Genomic DNA, 22,052 nt, shown 5'->3' on the forward strand with positions numbered 1-22,052 from the left:
TCGCGCCCACAATCATCAATCCTCAATCATCATTTACAGAGAATTATTGATGTGTTTCATTTTTACACGCAGTTCAAGGACAAAATTAGGGTGATATTGAACAGAAATCTGTCTACCGCCATCTGGTGGCAAAAAAAAAAACATTATTCCACGACGACCGGCAGGCAGAGCCGTCATGCCCGCCTGAATCGATGCTTCTGCTTATCCTCATCTAATTTGCATGAACTGTGCGAGCGGATCCTCCGAACGCGTATAAAAGATTGAAGGGGGCTGGTGACCATAACATTTCTCTTTCAAAGCAACGTCGAATTCGCATCTCCGCTTAGTCTAATCAACGCTCACAATGGCTCCTCCATCCGGACAAGTTGCCAAGAAGGGTTCCAAGAAAGCTGCCAAGGCTCCCCGGCCCAATGCCGACAAGAAGAGGCGTAGGAAGAGGAAGGAGAGCTACGGCATCTACATCTACAAGGTTCTGAAGCAAGTCCACCCAGATACTGGAATTTCGAGTCGCGCCATGTCCATCATGAACAGCTTCGTCAACGACATTTTCGAACGCATCGCCGCCGAAGCTGCCCGTCTCGGTCAGTACAACAAGAAGTCGACCATCAGCAGCCGTGAAGTGCAGACCGCAGTGCGCCCCCTTCTCCCCGGAGAACTGGCAAAGCACGCCGTCAGCGAGGGCACCAAAGCTGTCACCAAGTACACTACATCCAAGTAGATGTCCACAGTCGCCTCTAATCCAAACGGCCCTTATCAGGGCCACCACATAACCAAGAAAGAATATCAAACTGTTGTATGAGATCATAATTATATCCTAACTATAACGAATCAAAAAGCTAGTACTTTACACACCAGATTAGAAATACAAATCATTGCTTGCTTAGTGATTTCAGATTGTCTACTTATTCATATTTGCTTCTCGTGTTAACATACTGTACTCATTAATTACTTGAATGAAAGCACTACCTGATCGAAACATGGTAAAATCATGCGAACATATTACAGATTAATGCTTAAGACCCGCACAATATACATTAACTTCCAATCTCCCTGCTCTTCCTCTTCGGGTAGAAGAGAGAATACAAAAGAGTCTAAATTACCACACCGCTTTATAGAATCATCTTCTTAACGAGGTGTTGGTATATGAATCTATTCCAAGGTGTTGCTATATGAATCTATTCCAATCATCGCGGACACAATCGTCAATCCTCAATCATCGCGGACACAATCATCGTCATAATCGTCAATCCTCAATCATCGCGCCCACAATCGTCAATCCTCTATCATCGCTGACACAATCGTCAATCCTCAATCCTCGCGCCCATAATCATCAATCCTCAATCATCGCGCCCACAATCATCAATCCTCAATCATCGCGCCCACAATCGTCAATCCTCAATCATCACGGACACAATCGTCAATCCTCAATCATCGCGGACACAATCGTCAATCCTCAATCATCGCGGTCACAATCGTCAATCCTCAATCATCGCGGACACAATCGTCAATCCTCAATCATCGCGGACACAATCGTCAATCCTCAATCATCGCGGACACAATCGTCAATCCTCAATCATCGCGGACATAATCGTCAATCCTCAATCATCGCGGACACAATCGTCAATCCGCAATCATCGCGCCCACAATTATCAATTTTCAATCATCGCGCCCACAATCGTCAATCCTGAAACATCACGCCCACAATCGTCAATCCTCAAACATCGCGGCCACAATCGTCAATCCTCATCATCCCGGACACAATCGTCAATCCTCAATCATCGCGCCCACAATCATCAATCCTCAATCATCGCGGACACAATCGTCAATCATCAATCATCGCGGACACAATCGTCAATCCTCAATCCTCGCGCCCACAATCATCAATCCTCAATCATCGCGCACACAATCGTCAATCCTCAATCATCGCGGACATAATCGTCAATCCTCAATCATCGCGGACACAATCGTCAATCCGCAATCATCGCGCCCACAATTATCAATTTTCAATCATCGCGCCCACAATCGTCAATCCTGAAACATCACGCCCACAATCGTCAATCCTCAAACATCGCGGCCACAATCGTCAATCCTCATCATCCCGGACACAATCGTCAATCCTCAATCATCGCGCCCACAATCATCAATCCTCAATCATCGCGGACACAATCGTCAATCCTCAATCATCGCGGACACAATCGTCAATCCTCAATCCTCGCGCCCACAATCATCAATCCTCAATCATCGCGCCCACAATCATCAATCCTCAATCATCGCGCCCACAATCGTCAATCCTCAATCATCGCGGACACAATCGTCAATCCTCAATCATCGCGCCCACAATCGTCAATCCTCAAACATCACGGACACAATCGTCAATCCTCAATCATCGCGGACACAATCGTCAATCCTCAATCATCGCGCCCACAATCGTCAATCCTCAATCATCACGGACACAATCGTCAATCCTCAATCATCGCGGACACAATCCTCAATCCTCAATCATCGCGGACACAATCGTCAATCCTCAATCATCGCGGACACAATCGTCAATCCTCAATCATCGCGGACACAATCGTCAATCCGCAATCATCGCGCCCACAATTATCAATTTTCAATCATCGCGCCCACAATCGTCAATCCTGAAACATCACGCCCACAATCGTCAATCCTAAAACATCGCGGCCACAATCGTCAATCCTCATCATCCCGGACACAATCGTCAATCCTCAATCATCGCGCCCACAATCATCAATCCTCAATCATCGCGGACACAATCGTCAATCCTCAATCATCGCGGACACAATCGTCAATCCTCAATCCTCGCGCCCACAATCATCAATCCTCAATCATCGCGCCCACAATCATCAATCCTCAATCATCGCGCCCACAATCGTCAATCCTCAATCATCGCGGACACAATCGTCAATCCTCAATCATCGCGCCCACAATCGTCAATCCTCAATCATCGCGGACACAATGATCAATCCTCAATCATCGCGCCCACAATCATCAATCCTCAAACATCACGCCCACAATCGTCAATCCTCAATCATCGCGCCCACAATCGTCAATCCTCAATCATCACGGACACAATCGTCAATCCTCAATCATCGCGCCCACAATCGTCAATCCTCAATCATCGCGGACACAATCGTCAATCCTCAATCATCGCGGACACAATCGTCAATCCTCAATCCTCGCGCCCACAATCATCAATCCTCAATCATCGCGCCCACAATCATCAATCCTCAATCATCGCGCCCACAATCGTCAATCCTCAATCATCGCGGACACAATCGTCAATCCTCAATCATCGTGCCCACAATCATCAATCCTCAATCATCGCACCCACAATCGTCAATCCTCAAACATCACGCCCACAATCGTCAATCCTCAATCATCGCGCCCACAATCGTCAATCCTCAATCATCGCGGACACAATCGTCAATCCTCAATCATCGCGCCAACAATTGTCAATCCTCAATCATCGAGGACACAATCGTCAATCCTCAATCGTCGCGCCCACAATCATCAATCCTCAATCATCGCGCCCACAATCATCAATCCTCGATCATCGCGCCCACAATCGTCAATCCTCAATCATCGCGGACACAATCTTCAATCCTCAATCATCGCGCCCTCAATCGTCAATCCTTAATCATCGCGCCCACAATCATCAATCCTCAATCATCGCGGACAAAATCGTCAATCCTCAATCATCGCGGACACAATCATCGTCATAATCGTCAATCCTCAATCATCGCGCCCACAATCGTCAATCGTCTATCATGGCGGACACAATCGTCAATCCGCAATCATCGCGGACACAATCGTCAATCCTCAATCATCGCGCCCACAATCGTCAATCCTCAATCATCGCGGACACAATCGTCAATCCGCAATCATCGCGCCCACAATTATCAATTTTCAATCATCGCGCCCACAATCGTCAATCCTGAAACATCACGCCCACAATCGTCAATCCTCAAACATCGCGGCCACAATCGTCAATCCTCATCATCCCGGACACAATCGTCAATCCTCAATCATCGCGCCCACAATCATCAATCCTCAATCATCGCGGACACAATCGTCAATCCTCAATCATCACGGACACAATCGTCAATCCTCAATCATCGCGGACACAATCGTCAATCCTCAATCATCGCGGACACAATCGTCAATCCTCAATCATCGCGGACACAATCGTCAATCCTCAATCATTGCGGACACAATCGTCAATCCTCAATCATCGCGGACACAATCGTCAATCCTCAATCATCGCGGACACAATCGTCAATCCTCAATCCTCGCGCCCACAATCATCAATCCTCAATCATCGCGCCCACAATCATCAATCCTCAATCATCGCGCCCACAATCGTCAATCCTCAATCATCGCGGACACAATCGTCAATCCTCAATCATCGTGCCCATAATCATCAATCCTCAATCATCGCACCCACAATCGTCAATCCTCAAACATCACGCCCACAATCGTCAATCCTCAATCATCGCGCTCACAATCGTCAATCCTCAATCATCGCGGACACAATCGTCAATCCTCAATCATCGCGCCCACAATTGTCAATCCTCAATCATCGAGGACACAATCGTCAATCCTCAATCGTCGCGCCCACAATCATCAATCCTCAATCATCGCGCCCACAATCATCAATCCTCGATCATCGCGCCCACAATCGTCAATCCTCAATCATCGCGGACACAATCTTCAATCCTCAATCATCGCGCCCTCAATCGTCAATCCTTAATCATCGCGCCCACAATCATCAATCCTCAATCATCGCGGACAAAATCGTCAATCCTCAATCATCGCGGACACAATCATCGTCATAATCGTCAATCCTCAATCATCGCGCCCACAATCGTCAATCGTCTATCATGGCGGACACAATCGTCAATCCGCAATCATCGGAGCCACAATCATCAATCCTCAATCATCACGCTCACAATCGTCAATCCTCAATCATCGCGGACAGAATCGTCAATCCTCAATCATCGCGCCCAAAATCGTCAATCCTCAATCATAGCGGACACAATCGTCAATCCTCAAACATCACGCCCACAATCGTCAATCCTCAATCATCGCGCCGACAATCGTCAATCCTCAATCATCGCGGACACAATCGTCAATCCTCAATCATCGCGGACACAATCGTTAATCCTCAATCCTCGCGCCCACAATCATCAATCCTCAATCATCGCGCCCACAATCGTCAATCCTCAATCATCACGGACACAATCGTCAATCCTCAATCATCGCGGACACAATCGTCAATCCTCAATCATCGCGGACACAATCGTCAATCCTCAATCATCGCGGACACAATCGTCAATCCGCAATCATCGCGCCCACAATCATCAATCCTCAATCATCGCGCCCACAATCGTCAATCTTCAAACATCACGCCCACAATCGTCAATCCTCAATCATCGCGCCCACAATCGTCAATCCTCAATCATCGCGCCCACAATCGTCAATCCTCAATCATCGCGGACACAATCGTCATTCCTCAATCCTCGCGCCCACAATCATAAATCCTCAATCATCGCGCCCACATTCATCAATTCTCAATCATCGCGCCCACAATCTTCAATCCGCAATCATCGGAGCCACAATCATCAATCCTCAATCATCGCGCCCACAATCGTCAATCCTCAATCATCGCGGACACAATCGTCATTCCTCAATCCTCGCGCCCACAATCATAAATCCTCAATCATGGCGCCCACATTCATCAATCCTCAATCATCGCGCCCACAATCTTCAATCCGCAATCATCGGAGCCACAATCGTCAATCCTCAATCATCGCGCCCATAATCGTCAATCCTCAATCATAGCGGACACAATCGTCAATCCTCAAACATCACGCCCACAATCGTCAATCCTCAATCATCGCGCCGACAATCGTCAATCCTCAATCATCGCGGACACAATCGTCAATCCTCAATCATCGCGGACACAATCGTCAATCCTCAATCCTCGCGCCCACAATCATCAATCCTCAATCATCGCGCCCACAATCGTCAATCCTCAAACATCACGCCCACAATCATCAATCCTCAATCATCGCGCCCACAATCGTCAATCCTCAATCATCACGGACACAATCGTCAATCCTCAATCCTCGCGCCCACAATCATCAATCCTCAATCATCGCGTCCACAATCATCAATCCTCAATCATCGCGCCCACGATCGTCAATCCTCAATCATCGCGGACACAATCGTCAATCTTCAATCATCGCGCCCACAATCATCAATCCTCAATCATCGCACCCACAATCGTCAATCCTCAAACATCACGCCCACAATCGTCAATCCTCAATCATCGCGCCCACAATCGTCAATCCTCAATCATCTCGGACACAATCGTCAATCCTCAATCATCGCGCCCACAATCGTCAATCCTCAATCATCGAGGACACAATCGTCAATCCTCAATCCTCGCGCCCACAATCATCAATCCTCAATCATCGCGCCCACAATCATCAATCCTCGATCATCTCGCCCACAATCGTCAATCCTCATCATCGCGGACACAATCGTCAATCCGCAATCATCACACCCACAATCGTCAATCCTGAAACATCACGCCCACAATCGTCAATCCTCAATCATCGCGCCCACTATCGTCAATCGTCTATCATGGCGGACACAATCGTCAATCCTCAATCCTCGCGCCCATAATCATCAATCCTTAATCATCGCGCCCACAATCATCAATCCTCAATCATCGCGCCCACAATCATCAATCCTCAATCATCACGGACACATTCGTCAATCCTCAATCATCGCGGACACAATCGTCAATCCTCAATCATCGCGGACACAATCGTCAATCCTCAATCATCGCGGACACAATCGTCAATCCGCAATCATCGCGCCCACAATCATCAATCCTCAATCATCGCGCCCACAATCGTCAATCGTCAAACATCACGCCCACAATCGTCAATCCTCAATCATCGCGCCCACAATCGTCAATCCTCATCATCGCGGACACAATCGTCAATCCTCAGTCATCGCGCCCACAATCATCAATCCTCAATCATCGCGGACACAATCGTCAATTCTCAGTCATCGCGCCCACAATCGTCAATCCTCAATCATCGCGGACACAATCGTCAATCCTCAAACATCACGCCCACAATCGTCAATCCTCAATCATCGCGCCCACAATCGTCAATCCTCAATCATCGCTTACACAATCGTCAATCCTCAAACATCACGCCCACAATCGTCAATCCTCAATCATCGCGCCCACAATCGTCAATCCTCATCATCGCGGACACAATCGTCAATCCTCAGTCATCGCGCCCACAATCATCAATCCTCAATCATCGCGGACACAATCGTCAATTCTCAGTCATCGCGCCCACAATCGTCAATCCTCAATCATCGCGGACACAATCGTCAATCCTCAAACATCACGCCCACAATCGTCAATCCTCAATCATCGCGCCCACAATCGTCAATCCTCAATCATCGCGGACACAATCGTCAATCCTCAAACATCACGCTCACAATCGTCAATCCTCAATCATCGCGCCCACAATCGTCAATCCTCAATCATCGCGGACACAATCGTCAATCCTCAATCATCGCGGACAAAATCGTCAATCCTCAATCATCGCGCCCTCAATCGTCAATCCTCAATCATCGCGGACACAATCGTCAATCCTTAATCCTCGCGACCACAATCATCAATCCTCAATCATCATTTACAGAGAATTATTCATGTGTTTCACTTTTACACGCAGTTCAAGGACAAAATTAGGGTGATATTGAACAGAAATCTGTCTACCGCCATCTGGTGGCAAAAAAAAAACATCATTCCACGACGACCGGCAGGCAGAGCCCTCACGCCCGCCTGAATCGAAGCTTCTGCTTATCCTCAACTAATTTGCATGAACTGTGCGAGCGGATCCTCCGAACGCGTATAAAAGAGGGAAGGGGGCAGGTGACCATAACATTTCTCTTTCAAAGCAACGTCGAATTCGCATCTCCGCTTAGTCTAATCAACGCTCACAATGGCTCCTCCATCCGGACAAGTTGCCAAGAAGGGTTCCAAGAAAGCTGCCAAGGCTCCCCGGCCCAATGCCGACAAGAAGAGGCGTAGGAAGAGGAAGGAGAGCTACGGCATCTACATCTACAAGGTTCTGAAGCAAGTCCACCCAGATACTGGAATTTCGAGTCGCGCCATGTCCATCATGAACAGCTTCGTCAACGACATTTTCGAACGCATCGCCGCCGAAGCTGCCCGTCTCGGTCAGTACAACAAGAAGTCGACCATCAGCAGCCGTGAAGTGCAGACCGCAGTGCGCCTCCTTCTCCCCGGAGAACTGGCAAAGCACGCCGTCAGCGAGGGCACCAAAGCTGTCACCAAGTACACTACATCCAAGTAGATGTCCACAGTCGCCTCTAATCCAAACGGCCCTTATCAGGGCCACCACATAACCAAGAAAGAATATCAAACTGTTGTATGAAATCATAATTATATCCTAACTATAACGAATCAAAAAGCTAGTACTTTACACACCAGATTAGAAATACAAGTCATTGCTTGCTTAGTGATTTCAGATTGTCTGCTTATTCATATTTGCTTCTCGTGTTAACATACTGTACTCATTAATTAGTTGAATGAAAGCACCTGATCGAAACATGGTACATCATGCGAACATATTACAGATTAATGCTTAAGACCCACACAATATACATTAACTTCCAATCTGCCTGCTCTTCCTCTTCGGGTAGAAGAGAGAATACAAAAGAATCTAAATTACCACACCGCTTTATAGAATCATCTTCTTAACGAGGTGTTGCTATATGAATCTATTCCAAATACCATCATGCACGTATAGTAATAATATCACTGTTACAGCAGCCTGCTGCGTACAGAAAAAATCGTTCGGAATGATGTCTTCAGTATATTATAGTGGTCGCAATAATCATTGAATTCGCGAGCTGCTATCTCAACGGCGCCATCTACGGGAACGCGTGAACAGGTTGAGCAGCGTGACCAACCATAGCAGACTGGACGGGTGGCGGCCGCCGCTGCGGGGCTGGACGGTGCGGTCATCTCGGACAAAGGAAATCACTGCTTGACCAATCACAGGCCACGGATTGGATCCGTCCCGGGTCTAGGGATCCATCGTCCGCGATATAAAATGGGAGCTGAATGTCCGGCGGTTTCATTCTCTTCCCAACTCCGCATCGAAAAAACTCCCTACTCGTTACCTGAAGAAAACATGGCTCGCACCAAGCAGACGGCTCGCAAGTCGACTGGAGGCAAGGCTCCTCGCAAGCAACTGGCTACGAAGGCTGCTCGCACGAGTGCCCCCGCCACCGGAGGAGTGAAGAAACCTCATCGCTATAGGCCCGGCACAGTCGCACTTCGTGAGATTCGCCGCTACCAGAAGAGCACCGAGCTTCTCATCCGCAAACTTCCCTTCCAGCGACTTGTTCGTGAGATTGCTCAGGATTTCAAGACCGAGCTGCGCTTCCAAAGCTCTGCTGTCATGGCCCTCCAAGAAGCGAGCGAGGCTTACCTCGTGGGTCTGTTCGAAGACACCAACTTGTGCGCCATCCACGCCAAGCGGGTCACCATCATGCCCGAGGACATTCAGCTGGCCCGTCGCATCCGGAGAGAGAGGGCGTAGAGAGAGGCCTGTCCTCCGTGGTCGCACCACCCAACACAACGGCTCTTTTCAGAGCCACCACATTATCAAGAAAGAATATCATGGTTCATACAATATTCTGTTTGTTATTCTTAGTTTTTTAAAAAAAGTAGAGGCTAGGATGATGTAGGATATTTATGTATTTAAAAGTGCACACGTACTTGAACGGAAATAAGAATTGAGAACAAGAAAAAAAAATGTCGACAAACCAAAAAGATAAATGAAATGCACGTAAAGTAGAGAATATCTGTCCCCGCCCCCTTCTTCATATGAAACGCAGACGACGGTGATTATGTACCTCGCAAATCACTGAATCCATATGTAATTAAGACGAAAAGGGGTCTGTTAGGTGCTTGATAGAGAGGGAGAGAGAGAGAGAGGGTAGATAGATAGGGAGATAGGAGTGAGGGGGGATAGGAAAAAGTAAAACTATATGGCCAAGGAAAGAAAAAAATATAAAGTTTTTGACGTTAATTCTGAGTCTATTCATCAATGTGTTGACGTGATTTGAATGCTGATTCAACTGAAAGTGTGTATTCACAATTGTTTTATCGTGAAATATGATATATGGATAGCCGCCTCGATACAACTAACTGAAGTGAATCACTACACACTGTGCCGAGTTAGCCAGCAAGAGGGCAGCAAACAGCGCTTGTGTCCGCACTGGCAGCAGAAGCTGCCCACGGCTACCACCGGCTACGCTGATTGGTCGACCGGTCAACAAAAGGATCTTGACCCGCTGGATCCCCGAGCGGGGTATAAATGGGTGCGAAAACAATCAGCAGGGATCACACTCTCAGTTGAATCAGCATTCACATCACGTCAACACATTTTGTCTCTCCGTCTCCAATCATGTCTGGACGAGGAAAATCTGGCAAGGCTCGCACCAATCGTCAATCCTCAATCATCGCGCCCACAATCGTCAATCCTCAATCATCGCGGACACAATCGTCAATCCTCAATCATCGCGCCCACAATCGTCAATCCTCAATCATCGCGGACACAATCGTCAATCCTCAATCCTCGCGCCCACAATCGTCAATCCTCAATCATCGCGCCCACAATCATCAATCCTCAATCATCAAGCCCACAATCGTCAATCCTCAATCATCGCGGACACAATCGTCAATCCTCAATCATCGCGCCCACAATCATCAATCCTCAATCATCGCGCCCACAATCGTCAATCCTCAAACATCACGCCCACAATCGTCAATCCTCAATCATCGCGCCCACAATCGTCAATCCTCAATCATCGCGGACACAATCGTCAATCCTAAATCATCGCGGACACAATCTTCAATCCGCAATCATCGCACCCACAATCATCAATCCTCAATCATCGCGCCCACAGTCGTCAATCCTCAATCATCGCGGACACAATCGTCAATCTGCTGATTCAACTGAAAGTGTGTATTCACAATTGTTTTATCGTGAAATATGATATATGGATAGCCGTCTCGATACAACTAACTGAAGTGAACCACTACACACTGTGCCGAGTTAGCCAGCAAGAGGGCAGCAAACAGCGCTTGTGTCCGCACTGGCAGCAGAAGCTGCCCACGGCTACCACCGGCTACGCTGATTGGTCGACTGGTCAACAAAAGGATCTTGACCCGCTGGATCCCCGAGCGGGGTATAAATGGGTGCGGAAACAATCAGCGGGGATCACACTCTCAGTTGAATCAGCATTCAGGTCACGTCAACACATTTTGTCTCTCCGTCTCCAATCATGTCTGGACGAGGAAAATCTGGCAAGGCTAGCACCAAGACCAAGTCTCAATCATCGCGCCCACAATCGTCAATCCTCAATCATCGCGGACACAATCATCAATCCACAATCATCGCGCCCACAATCGTCAATCCTCAATCACCGCGGACACAATCGTCAATCCGCAATCATCGCGCCCACAATCATCAATCCTCAATCATCGCGCCCACAATCGTCAATCCTCAATCATCGCGGACAAAATCGTCAATCCCCAATCATCGCGCCCACAATCGTCAATCCTCAATCATCGCTGACACAATCGTCAATCCTCAAATCCCTTGTAAAAAAATACCATGGTTTGACTATGAGGCATAACCATGGTTTTACATTGGATCCATCCATGGTTTAACCATAGCGCAATATGGTTTGATTATGGTCAAACCATGGTGCACTAATGTTTAACCATAGTGTAACAATAGTTAAACAACAGTGCACTATGGTTAAACCATGGTATCTACGGTTAAACCATAGGTTTAGCATGGGTTAACCATGGTAACCATGGTTTAAAGGTGGTAAATTGGAACGCACTTACCATTACATTACTGTGGTATTACCATGGTCACTACTGTGGTTCTGCAGTACCAAAACCATGGTTAAGAAAAAGTAAAACCATGGTTAAGGAAGTGTGAAACCATGGTTAGGAAATGGTGAAACTATGGTTAGGAAAAGATGAAACCATGGCAAACTTATGGTTTAACCATAGTGCAATAGGGTTTAATTATGGTCAAACCATGGTGCACTAGTGTTTAACCATAGTTTAACCATAGTTAAACAATGGTGCACTATGGTTAAACCATGGTAGCCATGGTTAAACCATAGGTTTAGCATAAGTTAACCATGGTAACCATGGTTTAAAGGTGGTAAATTGGAACGCACTTACCATGACATTACTGTGGTATTACCATGGTCACTACTGTGTTTCTACCAAGCCAAAACCATGGTTAAGAAAAAGTGAAACCATGGTAAAGGAAGTGTAAAACCATGGTTAGGAAATGGTGAAACCAGGGTTAGGAAATGGTGAAACTACGGTTAGGAAAAGATGAAACCATGATAAACTCATGGTTTAACCATAGGGCAATATGGTTTAATTATGGTCAAACCATGGTGCACTAGTGTTAAACCATAGTTTAACCATAGTTAAACAATGGTGCACTATTGTCAAACCATGGTAACCACGGTTAAACCATAGGTTTAGCATGGGTTAACCATGGTAACCATGGTTTAAAGGTGGTAAATTGGAACGCACTTACCATGGCATTACTGTGGTTTTACCATGGTCACTAACTTGTGTTTCTACCGTGCCCAAACCATGGTTACGAAGAAGTGAAACCATGGTTAAGGAAGTGTAAAACCATGGTTAGGTAAAGGTGAAAGTTTGGTTAGGAAAAGATGAAAACATGGTTTTACAGCTGCCAAACCACAGAATTACAACCCAAATCACGATACAACCATGATCCATTGTACATAGTAAACCCACTATTTAACCACAGTGCAATATCGTAGAAAAATGTATTTTTAACTACAGTTGTATTTCACAAGTACTTTGAGAAACCATGGGGAAAATTGGTTGGAGAAATATATTTTTCCACAATTGCTTTGCTATTTGATGAATAATGATCAATAAATAGCACAGTAGAGTCTTCACATAAAGTGATGAAATAAAAATATTTTCAGTAAATTACCTGGAGCAGAATAATAATTCTTACAATTCCTATACATATGTATTGTGATACAGTACATTTGTAAACATGTATATGAACCTGGACTCTGAACAGGAGAAAACCAATTCTCTATTACATGTATTTTCCTTCTAGCTATAGTCTAAAAAATATGTACAGCTGTATTTAAAAACTGACTTCCATGTGTGTGTTGGTGGATGGGTGCAGATTGTAAGTGTTAATTGATTCACTGTTTAATAAAAGAAGCTATATGTAGCAACGAGTACATGTAGGTCGATGCTCTTACCAGCATTGACTTTCACATAGCCAAAGTTCTCCCCAAAATATACATGTATATCGAATACACTATGGCCAAATTGAGGAAACCAATAAGTCCCAATTTTTATGGCCTAGTCATGTGTATTCCTCTGAACATGCAGAAGTCAAACATTGCCCAATTTGATGCGCTTTTTCAGTCAAAACTGACTGACTGGATTTGACTATACTGTCATTAGCATTTAAAGGCACATAGACCCGGTGGTTTGCTTGCGTACACGGCGCACGGCACAAGCTTCCTTGAGAGACCTATGCTATCGACTCCTCTTTATCGTTAGTGTACACTGCGCACGGCACAAGCTTCCTTGAGAGACCTATGCTATCGACTCCTCTTTATCGTTAGCGCTTACGCTTTGACCCATTTCCATGAGTCCGAAGAAGTCCAATCCACTGCTGATGATGACAGCTTTAATATTTTTTTTCTCTGAAGTCAAACAAAGAAGCATGCACCCTGGCATTAAAATTCTACGGACTGTCTGACACGCAGAGAAGACAATGAAGGCAACTTTACCTAGCAACACCTACGCGCTTTACCGTTGACGACAGCTCAATTTCGGCAGTCTTTGTATCAATGCTAATGGTGATCGGCACTCTCACCCAAAAGCGCTGCAGCAACTACCGGGTCTAGGCACCTTAGAATAAGAAAGTACACAAGGGTAGAAACAGTCAATTATGATTATACATTCAAAAGTTATTTTTCAGCAGCTGGGTGTGAGAAGTCAAAGTATCATACAAATATCACATTATTTCCAGTTGCAAAACTGTAGGTTTATGTAAACAAATCAATGAAGAAAATGTACTCTTACTGAACCTCAGTCAACAAATAAGACATAAGAATGCACATTTGCTCACTTTGCTGTTACGATTGAAAAGTAGCTTTTTATTGCTTCATGAGCAGCATCTTGACTGTACGTAGGTATGGCTTATTGCCAGTCACATGATTTAAAACTATAACAATATCACCTGCAAAGAATTAGTTGGATAATTAAATACAGTGTACACATATTAGTGCATGTTTGATGTACATGATCATTAGTAGCTTTGTATAGATAATGCAAATTTGGACTTAAGTGACACCAGGAGCACTGGACAACAGAACAAAACAGCATCAAAAAAATAAATAAATTATCTAGCAACCAACAGTCCTGACATGAGAGCATAGTATACATGCACACTTCACATGCTTTGAAAACTGTCCTTGTACTTCTACTGTCCAAGACTATCCAGCAGTAAGCTTTGGTGCAACTTCTGGATGAGGCTTCGCAGGAACTAGGTCATGATATAGCTTGGTTAGTGTGCCCTTTGTCGTTGTGGAGCCTTGAGATGTCCTTCTTTTGCAACCGTGAGCCGTGAGAATTTTCTTGGGGAAGATCACTCCTGCAACGAACTGAGAATTTATTCATTACGCTATTATTTTTTTAAATAATAATAACATGTAGTACGTGTTAAACTCTACTTCAAATACTCAACACACAAAATTCTTGCACAGAATAGCTACCTTGCAAAAAAACATAAGAATGGGATTAGATTGATGTGGTACACCTAGCCATCATTTCATCACTCTAATGTGCTGGAGAGATACTGTTTAAAATACAGTGTACTTTTACAATCATTTTAACCCCTAAGTGCCACATACAGGTGAAGCCATTACGTTCAACATTCCATATCATGTATTGTGCACAAATTGCCTAGAGTAATTTGATGTTTTTCAAAAATTGATCCATTCTATTTTAAGCAGGTTGCCAATATTTTAGGATGCTGCATAGCATGCTGCTGGTATTTGAGGATGTTGCACAAGAATTTGGGTATGCTGCAGTGTAATGCTCAAATTCCTCATGAACTACACTAATAATGGGTTGAAAAAAAGAAAGAAACAAAGAAAGAAAGAAAGAGGAGTATCTTACCCTTGATGACATGGAAAAGCGGGAGAAAGTATGACATCAGTAGATGGACTTCTCTGCACCAGAATTCAGCCAGGAGGATGCCATACACGTATCAGCACTGCATGTACTTGTACCCATGAAAGGAGCTAGCTAGGGGACAGCCTGATCGATGGTCATGGGTGGACTTCAAGTCTTCTATGGAGAAACCTTCTCGTGTCAGCCACTGGCACAATCAATCATTGATTCTGATGAGGAAAAAAAAAAATAACACAACATAACGATAATAGTGATGATTGAGAGAAGTGAAATAAGGTTAGGCAGAAAAATCACACAGGAAAATGATGTAACATACAAAATACAGCATTGGATGATTTAAAGTTTGGTGCTTGTGCTAGCTCCCAAATGACTGCTGGAATAAAAGACTCCCAAATATTCTACAATGTCGCATAGCATGTTGCTGGTTTTTGAGGATGTTGCACAAGAATTTGGGTATGTTACAGCGATATGCTCAAATTCCTAATGAACCATACTGGGTTGAAATAAAGAAACAAAGAAAAAGGAATACCTTCTCCTTGATGACATGGTCAAACGGGAAAAAACATGACATCAGATGATCCACTTCTTTGCACCAGAATTCAGCCAGGAGGATGCCATGTACACATATTGATGTAAATCAGCGCTGCATGTGTATCATGTACTTGTACCCATGAAAGGAGCAAGCTAGTGGACAGCACGATCAATGGTCATGGATGGACCTCAAGTCTTCTATGGACTGCAAGTCTTCTATGGAAACCAGAAATTTATGACATATTTTTGAGGTCATCCTACCAGCACCTACGGACTTCAAGTTCACTTCAGTTTTATCGCCAGTGCCAGTGGCTGCCAGTGCTTAAGTTAGTGCTGAGACACAATCAAAAGAGTATAGAAGCTAAGAGGGCGTACTCTCGCGACTTCGCACGCAAACGGGTGTAGTACGGCATGGAGCGGGAGCCCAACATGGAGCCCAATGGCAGCCAATTTAGTAATAATACCGCAAGCTTCTTAAACACGTGAGCCTATGGAGCAAACCCTACCTTCCTTTCATTTTCTTCATTTTAAAAGGAAGCACACAGCGGTAGAATTGCATTTCAGACCTCAAAATATCACAAAAAGTATATTTTCTGTCGATATGTAAAAAAAAAAAAAAATTACTTTTTTATCAGTAGTCCCTCAGCAAGTTTGTGTTTGAGCTGACAAACGCCACCTATCTCTTTCTCTCTCCCTCCCGAAACATAGTTTGGTCTACCTACTTCAGCTCAAACTTTGTGGGCCTGCAGATTGCGATTGGAAAGTAAATGACATTTTTTTCAAATACATTTCATGGTTAGACAGGAATGATATTTCTTTACGACAAAACAAGATTCTAAGTACATACATCGGTACATATCTTCCCCTGTATGCCCCCTAAAAAGGGGAAAAATGAAAGGGAGACAGAAATACGAGGACCCAGTAATACGGCACTGATATCATGATCGCGTAATATACAGTACGCCCTCTAATCAATCTATCGGTCTGTTGTTTTCAATGGCGGAATGGCGTCCGTATTTCGCCCATGAGCGTACTAGTTCGCAGGAGTAAAGCCCTTGTGTCTTAGCGTAGCTTCTAGTGATACTCTTGATTCACTGGAGCAGTTACCACTAGAAGTCCTAACAGAGTTCGGCCGTAAGAAGGCAAAACAACGTAACTCAGAATATCATGTTCTGAGAAAAACGACTTTGAAAATTCAATTGGTTCCCATTTTTCCGTCATAGGAGCAAAACACTTTTGAAGCAGCGAAGTTTCTTAGGCATTAATAAAGAATATCTCGGGAAAATTTCAGTAAAAAAGGACTTCCCGTTTTAGAGTAATTGCCATGTTTAGAATAGATACAGCATTTTACCGAATCACAGCACTGTGCTGATGAGTAATTCTAGTTTGCCAAAAGAGCGTATCCTTACTTACGTTGTGCGAGAATCCTCACTCGGCAACATACCAATTAGGCAAAAGAACGTATCCTGACTTACGGCGCGTAAGCATTCTCCCGCGAAGCCACTTCAGTATGCCAAAAGAACGTATCTTGACTTACATATATCTGCGCCTCAACCCTTTCATCAATGTAATTAGGCAGAATGACGTATCCCAACTCTATGGCAACAATCTCTATGATTTATTTACTTTGACAATTTTGTTAACTGGATGATAAAAGTCCCGTTATGTGTTTTAAATATACAGAAGGAATAGTAAAACACGTTAGCTTGCAAAATTATCGATACAATTGAACATGTTCATTTTTTTTTCTGAAAACTTACCGAGTATGTACTAAAATGTAATTAGTTGTTATCTAACAATTACCGTATATTTTTGTTTTACTTCATTTGCATACACAGTTTATAGTTTATTGAGATGTCCATTCTTTTTTATTATCTTTAAGTGTATGTTTTTTATCTCTTGATGTAAGATTTTTTTTTCATTGGGAGCATCATTATATGTGGTTTATCATTCATGTTGTTTTAACAAAAATATGGATTTGGATTAATATTGACAACTAAAGTACGAGTTTGGGTAAAGTCTGAAAATGGATTTCATTACACTTCTTATGCCATGTGCTACAATTAAGATGAACTTGAAATATGTATAATTTTTAGTATGAAAATACATGAGTGGCAACTATTATGACTGTATGGGAACTGGCCAAAAAAAAAAAAAAAAAAAAAAAAAAAAAACTAAAATAAAATGGGTATGAAAAAGAATTGTATAGACATCTGCACATACACTTCGTTTCAAAGACACACACACGCATGTGTTAATATTGAGACTCCTGTTTTAATTTCTATCTTTTCTTTGATTTATTTAACTATTTCCATTGAGATGAAAAGATTTGAATAGACAAAATAATATTAAGTACTTTGTTTATCGTTATAAGTTATTTATGTTTGGTTGATTGCATGAATTGTATCCGTAAGGTTAAAATGCCTCAATTCTTTGAACAACAACAAAAATAACAATGATTTATCAGGTAAGTATGAATCCAGGTTTTAATGTTTTTAGGTGTAACTTGACCACACACACACACACACACACACACACGCACACACACAACCAAGCAAGTACAAAACACACACACACACACACACACACACATACACATCTCAGACTTGTCAGGGGTGCAAACATTCTCTCAGTTGAATAACTTTGAGATAGACATGACAGAAACGTAGATGCAGAGACTGATTTACATTTTCTTAAAGGTTTATAGGGAAAAATGTGTGTACATCTGTTTCTCAAAGACAAGCAGCATTACAGAAATCATTCGATTATTTGCAGGTCTTAAGAATATGAAATAGGTATCTACGCTTTCTTCTTACAATCTAAGATAGAGTTTGATATGCCATTATGCTTTTATCACATTGAAAGCAAATCAGCAGTAACTATAAACATTATCATGATGGTAAAAGAAATAGAAACAAAAATGTAATTTACTTCCCGAGTAAAGTAGCCTTTATTATTACGTACCACAGTTGAACAGAACCATGGGACGAAAATTTTCATATTTTTTTTTTCTGGAGATTAGTTATACTTAGTTATACTATTACCATATCAGACCTTCGCATCAATTGTTACCTTGGAAGATCAGAACATCTACAAATTACAAATTATAAATAGCACACAATGTATTTTTAATCCTTAATGTTGTTGAAGATCAAGTGTAGTAAGAAGTAAATACTTGGGTAAAGAACAATTATCAGGCAACTGAAACGAAGGGAGAATTTGCAACAGTATTCACTTTAAACACATTTCAATAAACGTCTTATCACAACAGCGATTTGCTGTGCTGCAATACATCTGCGTTGTCTGAGAGCTCCCGGAGAGATTAGGCTCAAAATAAATCAAAATTAGGCAGGAAATAAAGGTTACTATTTCCCTGGTTTTCTGAAATATGTTGACAAGTTTCAATCAACATGATATTGATTTTGAGGGCAAGCATTTACAACAATATTTGATATGAACAAGTGATAGTCTTACCTAAAGTTGATAATCATCATTTCAAAGGGCAATAAGCCCTCATCATATCTTTTTTGAAATAGAATCTTTAGTTTCATATCAGTATAAAAAAAAAAAATCTTTCTTGTGCCTTAATAACGTAACAATAGTCATTGACATTTCACAGCTGAGTTTTGCGAGTTCTTAATTTAACTGTGAAAGATTTACTTGATCCTATATAAACAATCCGAGTGTTATTATTTTTCTTTTAGAGTTGACTGATCTAGTGCACAATCCACTCCATCCTTCATGAGATTCTGACGGGCGTGCAGAGCTGTTCTGAAATTTGTATAGTTGCTCCTTTCTCTGCTTTCGAACTGCTCGGTAGACCAATGCAGGAAAATGAAAAAGAAACGCAAGAGAATAATTAACACAAAATATAATGAGGCACTCTGTATTTTCCACAAAAAAAAAGTTAGTGAATTTCAAGTCTGCTTTAGTTATGTGATTAAATTCTTCATTAGACATGGTTGTTTGTAACAAATCCTCTCTCACAGACCCCCCCCCCCCTCCTAAAAAAAGCAAAGAATATGAGAATGAGTATTTATGAAGAGTTTGTTCGCAAAACCGATAAGTCCGTTTTTGAAGATTTTGAAGTACAGTCTCTCTCATAAAGTACAATATGATATCTTTTAAATCATATACTGGTCAGTCCATAAAATGGAACATTTTTGAAGTTGTGGTCAAAAGAAGCAAACAATTTCTTATTATTCTCTTTATTTTTCTTGACCCTTAATCGCAAATATCTCCATTTGGGAAATATGGACTTATCGTATTTTGCAAACAAACTCTTCAAATAATGAAATATACTCACAATATCTATTATTCAACATCATACAAATACCCCTTGAGGATGCACAAGACTTTGTGTTTGTTTTGAGACAGAATATGGTTACCATTTCATCAGTTTTCATTTAATATTATTATTTTTTATCGCTAAGGAATGAACTGTGAAATGTGGTATTCTCAAATTATCAGAGAGTCATTATCATGGATTCTGCCTTCCTTTATTTTTATTTTTTTTATTTTTCCAAATGCCGGCTTGTGTCGCTAGTGATAATGACAAAGGTGGGATTCATTTCTGCCCCCTTCTCCTAATACTTTTTTTTTTTTGTATGAATTAATAGGTGATTATTCAACGTGTACCTTTCATTGTACTTGATACACTGCATTCCTTTTCTGTGCTGGTCTAGGCTGGCGGTTGGTGTGGACACTGAAAAGAGAGACAAGCAAATATGTATATCAACACGAATGTTAATATCACCTAAAGTAGACGATTGGGTCTGAATATTTGAACTATACATAGTGTTTAAAACCACCTAACTTAAGAATAAATATTTGAATTCCATAAGCTTTTGCCCTCAACATTTTTATGGGGGAGGGGTGGAACGTATCAGCATGTATAGGATCTACCATGGCAACAATGCACTATATCGTATCGAAATGAAAAAAAAAAATAATGTTTTAAAGAATATGTACAGCTGACTAAAATTGCACAAAGAATTAAAAAGAAAATAAATCAGGCCTCCATAGTTAGCAGGTAAAGAGTACCATTAAATATTACCTTATTTTTTAGGCTAATTTTAAGTGAGTAAATTCCTGTATGTATGAAAACACCACAATCACATTCTTCATCCTTTCAAGAAATAACAAAGAATATCTAAGACTACTTATGTTTAACCAAAGATGTAGACCAAACATTACATTTTATCCCTACTTTTCTTGCCAAAGTAATGATGTTAATGCCATTACTAGAACATATCGTCTGCCATCAGTTCATGTAGCCACTAAAGACTAAATGGAATTCATCAGTATCAAGCTTTATTGTCATTTGCTTGAAGTCGAGTCTACTGTTTACTATAAAGCTGTTACTTTACAAAACTGAATTTGAGGTAGAAGACCTCAAGTCGAATGATGTCGATGATCATAACAGTATATTGGGGTCCACTTCCTTTGCGCATAGGTAAATTTCTTTTGAGAGTCACTACTTGATCTACTAGACCACTAGTAGTAGTACAAGTATCCTACATTTATATAGTCCTTTACTAGTAGAACCACAACCACACCAATGAGCCACGTTTTGCCAAGCCGACCGACAGGAAAGGCTGTCATACTCATAGATCTATTTTTGCTCTTTATTTTCGTAGCTTGCTGTGTTTTTTGTTTATTTATTTATTTATTTATTTTACTCATCGTTTTCTTAAATCTTAGTGAAAACTATAATTGAAAGTACTGGACCCTACTAGCATAGCGTACTGTCGTCCACTCTGTACAGCCCAATCGCCGTACTTCGCACGGCGTCTGGTCGGGCTGGATCAAACTTAGACCTGACAAAAACAAAATAAAACTTACCGGTGTTACCGCTCATTTTCTTTGTGGTAGCATTAACTGGTCAGGAGAATATCCATTCCATGACTGCAAAACAGAACAATTGGCATGACTTCATGGTTCACACTGCAGCAAAGCTTGCCTGCCAGTCAACCAGTACTCTGCTGGAGCACTGCTGCAGCTGTTGTTGCAAGCGGCCCGGCATCAGCGGCGGCACTACACTCACTGCCGCTGCTGAAATGGATCTGCAGCACGTAGCCGTAGGTCTTGCACATAGAGTTACGCAGTGTAGCGTGTGTCGAGTTGTGATGGCCAC

General features: G+C 42.7%; 3 protein-coding genes and 1 long non-coding RNA gene across 4 annotated transcripts; 3 read left to right on the forward strand and 1 right to left on the reverse strand.

Annotated features, from left to right (window-relative positions):
- Positions 1-343: 343 nt before the first annotated feature.
- LOC140245940 (histone H2B.1, embryonic-like) lies at positions 344-718 on the forward strand. Its single transcript, XM_072325404.1, has 2 exons — positions 344-428; positions 492-718. The coding sequence occupies exons 1-2, from the start codon at positions 344-346 to the stop codon at positions 716-718; spliced, it is 312 nt and encodes a 103-aa protein (XP_072181505.1).
- A 7,336-nt stretch (positions 719-8,054) lies between these two features.
- LOC140245944 (histone H2B.2, embryonic) lies at positions 8,055-8,429 on the forward strand. Its single transcript, XM_072325406.1, has one exon. It carries the CDS (start codon positions 8,055-8,057, stop codon positions 8,427-8,429), a length of 375 nt encoding a protein of 124 aa, XP_072181507.1.
- Positions 8,430-9,272: 843 nt separating this feature from the next.
- Positions 9,273-9,683, forward strand: LOC140245942 (histone H3, embryonic-like). The gene has a single exon (XM_072325405.1). It carries the CDS (start codon positions 9,273-9,275, stop codon positions 9,681-9,683), a length of 411 nt encoding a protein of 136 aa, XP_072181506.1.
- A 5,026-nt stretch (positions 9,684-14,709) lies between these two features.
- Positions 14,710-16,136, reverse strand: LOC140245943 (uncharacterized). Its single transcript, XR_011902405.1, has 3 exons — positions 15,915-16,136; positions 15,371-15,594; positions 14,710-14,853 (listed from the first exon to the last, which is right to left on the reverse strand). It is a non-coding gene; the product is annotated as an uncharacterized lncRNA (long non-coding RNA).
- Between the last annotated feature and the right edge of the window lie 5,916 nt (positions 16,137-22,052).

This window comes from Diadema setosum, unplaced genomic scaffold (assembly GCF_964275005.1).
Source record: "Diadema setosum unplaced genomic scaffold, eeDiaSeto1 scaffold_72, whole genome shotgun sequence".
Taxonomy (NCBI): domain Eukaryota; kingdom Metazoa; phylum Echinodermata; class Echinoidea; order Diadematoida; family Diadematidae; genus Diadema; species Diadema setosum.